The 5,241-nt window shown below is 69.4% G+C and overlaps 1 protein-coding gene across 1 annotated transcript in view; it reads right to left on the bottom strand.

Moving 5' to 3' along the window:
• Positions 1-4,267, bottom strand: part of LOC112125815 (immunoglobulin superfamily DCC subclass member 3-like) — a 7,352-nt gene extending 3,085 nt beyond the window's left edge. The window contains exons 1-7 of the mRNA XM_029912957.1: positions 4,261-4,267; positions 3,819-4,136; positions 2,809-2,953; positions 2,493-2,623; positions 2,152-2,289; positions 1,689-1,847; positions 219-384 (exon numbers count right to left, since the gene is read on the bottom strand). Of these exons, the coding sequence (XP_029768817.1) occupies positions 219-384; positions 1,689-1,847; positions 2,152-2,289; positions 2,493-2,623; positions 2,809-2,953; positions 3,819-4,136; positions 4,261-4,267 (1,064 nt within the window). The remainder of the gene's footprint in view (positions 1-218; positions 385-1,688; positions 1,848-2,151; positions 2,290-2,492; positions 2,624-2,808; positions 2,954-3,818; positions 4,137-4,260) is intronic.
• Positions 4,268-5,241: the final 974 nt, after the last annotated feature.

Genomic DNA, 5,241 nt, shown 5'->3' with positions numbered 1-5,241 from the left:
CCTGCCCCCCAGCCAGCCGGTTCCTCGCCCCGGGGCCAGTGCCCCATGCCCTGCCCCCCAGCCAGCCAGTCTGCCACCCTGGGGCCAGTGCCCCCTAGCAGGCCAGGGCCCCAGCGCCCCAGTCCCTCCCCCGCCCCTGAGCTAGCCAGTTCCCTGCTGTGGGGCCGGATTGGGGCCAGTGCCCCCTAGTGGGCCAGGACCCCAGCGCCCCTGCTCACCTGTTGTTGTGGGTGAGTTTGATGTTCTCGCCCGGCGCCAGGATCTTGCCGTTCTTCAGCCAGACGAGGTGGGGCTCGGGGACGCCCTGCGCCACGCAGGTGAAGATGGCGCTGCTGCCCAGCGGCTTGGACATCGACTGGGGCCACTGCACGAACTCCGGGGGGGCTGTGGGGGAGGGGGGTGTTGGGTGGGGAGCAGACTGGGGAACGCTGCCCCGGCCTCCCCTCCCCCCACCCCAGCTCCAGCCTCTCCCTGCCCCACCCACCCGTCCCACCTGACCCCCGTGAGGGGCGCCCCGCAGGCCCGCTCCGGCTGTACCACAGTGAACCCCCATAACCCCGGCAGAGGCCGAACAGGCACCAGCCACGCTGCCAAGGCCTGGGCAGAGCCCAGCGCGACCCCAGCTGGGCCGGGCGGTGACCCGTAGCCAACACCCAGCCCCAGCAAGCCGCCGGCACCCACCCCAGGGCGCGGGGCTGGGCCTGGGGAGGGCAGTGCGGCTTGGGGGAGCCCCCGTCAATCTCATGCACCGGCCCATGGGCCTGTCTTGCCTGGGTGACTTGCCCATCCAGGCATCAGCCTGGGGCCGGCAGAGCCCTCCCCCCCGCAGCCCCTGGTTCCCAGCTGCTGAGCGCCCCTCCCCCAGCTTGTCCTAGCCCCTCAGCCCCACAATAGCCGCCCCTCGGCTGCTGTGAGCCCAGCTGGTGCCGAGAAAGGCCCCCTAAGCCGCTGTGACGGGGCCGCAGCTCATTAGCGCCAGCAAAGGCAGCACAATAGCCAGTGGCAGCAGGTCGCGGCCCATCGCTCTGCCTGGGGGCGGGAGGGGGGGGCCTGCGTCCCCCCCCCAGGGTCCCTGCGCATGGGGAAGATGACTGGATTGACCCTCCGCTTGGAACCGGACCCTGGCCCTGTCCGAGTGGGGGGGCCTCCTGCCACCACCGTGCTGTGAATTGCCCCCCCCGCAGGGATTGCAGGGGGGAGCCCCCAATCCCCAGGGCCCCTCCCCTGCCAGAGCCCTGGGCTCCCTGATCCCTGGCGTGAGAACACCCCTAGGAGCAGGCGTGCGGCCCCAAACACCCACCTGGTCAGTCCCTCCCAGGCCGGCCCAGCGCTGGAGGAGCAGTTGGCCAGGCCAGCTGCTGAAGGTGATTTAGTCCCACGCCAGCCCCGCCGGGGGGGGGGGGGGGGGGGGGCCCCCGCCCCTCCTCGGTCGGGGGGGGGGTGGGTAGGAAGAAGTCGCTGGGACGGGGAGGGGAGGGTCACGCCCCCCCATGACCTTTGCCCCGTTGCTCACACAAAGCCAAGTGCGAGTCGGTCAGTCCGTCCGTCTGTCCCCCGTTTGCTCTAGCCGGCTCGGGGGCTGACTGTCTGTCCAGGCATTTGTAAGCCATTTGTCCTCCCTTGGCCTGTGTCTGTCCGTCCGCCCGTCCCCTGCCCCACACCCCGCCCTGCAGCCCCGGCAGACTCACCCTGCACCATGAGGATGCCCTGGGCCGTGCGGCGCACGCGGGTGCCCGGCCGGTTGGCAGCGCACACGTAGACTCCGGCGTGTTTCACGGAGACGTCCGAGATCATGAGGTTGCCAGTTCCCAGCACCTGGATCCCCTCCACGCCGATGGAGCGGCCATCTGGGGGTGGGGGGAGCCGGGGGTGAGGGGGGGGGCAGGGCCATGTCCCTTTGGGGGTAAGGCCCCATTTCCCCTCCCTGCGGCCTGTCAGCCAGGGGGTCTGTGCACCCCCCAGTCACTCATCCCCCATCCCCACTGTCCCCCCCACTCTCCCCCTCCCACTGTGCCCCCCACTCAGCTCCCCCAATATTCACCCCCCAGCCTGTGTCACCCTGTGATTGCCCAGGGGTCTTTCCAGCCCCCACCTCCGAAGCTTCCCCCACAAAGCGACCACGCGCGCAGGAGCAGCCCGGCGCCCCCTCACCGAGCCGGCTCCAGGAGACGATGGGCCGCGGGTTGCCGGTGGCAATGCACTCCAGGACAGCCGTCTGGTGCACCGTGATGGTCAGGTTCTGGGGGCCCGACAGGATCATGGGCTCCTTGTAGAGTTTGGGGGCTGAGACTAGGGAGAGAGGGTGCTAATGGAGCCTAGGAGTCTTGGCTGCCAGCCCCCCATCCCAGCTCTAACCCCCCAGACCCACCTCCCTTCCCAGAGCTGGGGAGAGAACCCAGGAGTCCGGGCTCTCAGCCCCCCTCCCCCCCCGCTCTAACCCCTCGACTGGGCTCCTGCTGGCGGCCCCACACCGGGCCGTGGCCCGCGCTCACCGCTGATGGCCAGCTGGGCCTCCTGGCTGCAGCGGCTGTTGGCGATGTTGGTGGCCACGCAGCGGTAGGAGCCCACGTCGGCTCGACGCACCCCGGTGATGTGCAGGATACCGGCCGGCAGCAGGGTGAACCTGCCGGGGAGGGCGAAGGTCAGGGAGCGGAGCCGGCGCCCAGGGCGGGGGCTGAGACCCAGTCCGTTGTGTGGGGAGCGCTGGGCCAGGCCGGTCCCACTCTCAGCACCCCACCACGCTGGGCTGGGCCAGCCCCACCGTCACCCCCCCCCAGGTGTGGTTCTCAGCCCCCCCGCCGCGCTCACCGGTGGTCGCCGGGCGGCAGGGCCGTGCGGTTGCGCTCCCAGGTGATGGTGGCCTCGGGCACGCCCTGGATGAGGCACTGGAACCGGGCGACGCCGCCTTCCTCCACCGCCATGGACTCTGGATGCATGTGGAACTTGGACAGGGCTGTGGGGGGAGGCACCGTCAGGGCAGAGACACCCTCCCCCGCTGGGCACCCCCTGGACACTGACCCCAATGGAGAGGTGCTCCCCCTCCCAGGTCCTGGCCCCCATCCCCTCTGGAGTCAGCCCCCTGCTGCGCTCTCCCTCAGAGCAGTGCCCTCCCAGGCCCCTCCTTGCACAATAAATAAATTAATTAATTAATGGAAATATCCCATCTCCTAGAACTGGAAGGGACCTTGAAAGGTCATTGAGTCCAGCCCTCTGCCTTCACTAGCAGGACCAAGTACTGATTTTGCCCCAGATCCCTAAGTGGCCCCCTCAAGGATTGGACTTCGGGGCTGGGTGAGGGGATGGGGGCTGCCCCGTGTCTGAGCCTGGGGGGCACCCAGCAGGGAGCTGGTTTGCGGGGCCCCACGTGGCAGAAGGCAGAGCCAGGAAGGTGCAAAGGAGGGTCCAGCCCCCGCTCACCCCCCGCCCCATGTACCCACAGCAGGGGGCTGAGGCACCCACAATGTGTTAAGCTGGGGGGAGGGGAGACCAGGGCTCCACCCTCAGTCAGATCAGCTGGGACCCCCCCCAAGTGGGGTTGGAGCCCAGACACACCCACCCCTCCCAGCCCTGCACCCCAAACCCTTGGGGAGGGTCGGAGGGGGCTGGGCCCACGTGCAACATCCACCAGTGGGGACTGGGGCAGCGAGGGCTGTTCTGTGGCACCAAGGGCCGGGCCCTGGGCTGGTGGCACCACGGGGCCGGGCCCTGGGCTGGTGGCACCACGGGGCAGGCCGTGGCAGGTGGCAGCACGGGGCAGGCCGTGGCAGGTGGCACCATAGGCTGGCCCGTGGGCTGGCGCGTGCCCATCCCCGACTCACTGGCGAGCTGCACACGGGCCTTGCGGCTGACCAGCAGCCCGTCGCGGTTCTGGGCGGCACAGCTGTAGTCGCCCACGCTGGTCTGGTTGGCGGCGTCCCCGCCCCGGGGCCGGCGGTGGAAGCTCTCGATGCGCAGCGAGCCATTGGCCAGCACGGCCGTGTGGCTGCCGCTGCCCAGCGGGGCCCCGTCCTTGTGCCAGGTGATGCTGATGGGCGGCTCCCCCTCCACCCGGCAGTGCAGCACCAGGGGCCGGTCCCGCACCGCGATCACGTCCGCCGGCTCCAGCAGGAACGCCAGCTCCGAGGGGCGGCCCAGCTCTGTGGGGAGCAGCCGTTAGACCCCACGGCCAGCGCTTCTCGGGCAATACCCGCAATGGGGCAGGATCGGGCCCTAGCTCCCTGGGCCACTGGGAGCAGGATCAACCCAGGGTGGGTTTGTTACCCTCCATTCACACGCACCCTCCCTCTGGCCCCTCCATCCACCCCCTCCAGCCATCAGTGCCAGCCAGCCCTGCAGCCAGCCGCACCTTTCAATCCCTCCACCCATGACCTGCACAGACTCCTCCACCCCTCCGTCCGGCCCCCCGTGGCTAGCTACCCCCCGCCCGTCTGCACAGCCGCCTCCCCACCTGCTCTCCAGCCCTCCGTCTAGCGCCAGAGATTCCAGCCACCCGCCCAGCCCAGCGCCCCCTTGAGTCACCCCACAGCGCTGAGCAGAGGCTCACGCCCCCCAGGCCTGCCTTGTCAGCCACCTCTGGGGCAGAACACGGCAGCTGCTTATACGCTGCACAGCCAAACAGCAGGACAGGCTAGGAAGTGAACGAGCCCAGCCCTGATCCTCGGCCCACCCTCAGCCCCTGCGTATCCCAAGCGGCCCCCGGGCGGAGGCCCCCCCCAGCTACTGAGCTCTGGCGGGGGGGGGGGAGTGGCGTGACACTGGGGCACAAGGGCAGCGGTTCAAGGGTTTCCAAGGGACTTTCCATGAGCTCCCCCCCCCCAGCTACTCAAACCTGCCTGGGTGGGAGCCCAAGAGTCGACGCCCGGCGTCCCCGCAGACCCACAGCTCAGCCCCAGAGGGGGACCTGACCAGCTCGCCTGGGGCACCAAGGGAAACGTGCCCAGCACACGCACTGACACACCGAGCACACGGATGCAGTGTCCGCCCGTGTGTGGCATGAACATGCACCCCCCCATCGGCGTGCAATGCACACACATCCCTTCGCAGCGTGTGCACCAATGGGCAGGGCAGACACAAGGGGGCAGTGAGCAACCCCCCCCCATGCACACGGCACGACACACCTACATCATTCACTCAAGTGCACAAAATACACATGCCCCCCCCCCAGTGCATAGTGTGGACCAGCCTGGAGCGTGTAACAGCTCTGCTGGTGCGATGCACGCGCAGGTGCTTCCGTAACGACCA

This window comes from Terrapene carolina, unplaced genomic scaffold (genome assembly GCF_002925995.2).
Source record: "Terrapene carolina triunguis isolate 2854851 unplaced genomic scaffold, T_m_triunguis-2.0 Scaffold397, whole genome shotgun sequence".
Classification (NCBI taxonomy): domain Eukaryota; kingdom Metazoa; phylum Chordata; order Testudines; family Emydidae; genus Terrapene; species Terrapene triunguis.
This window is presented reverse-complemented; position numbering and strand designations above follow the sequence as displayed.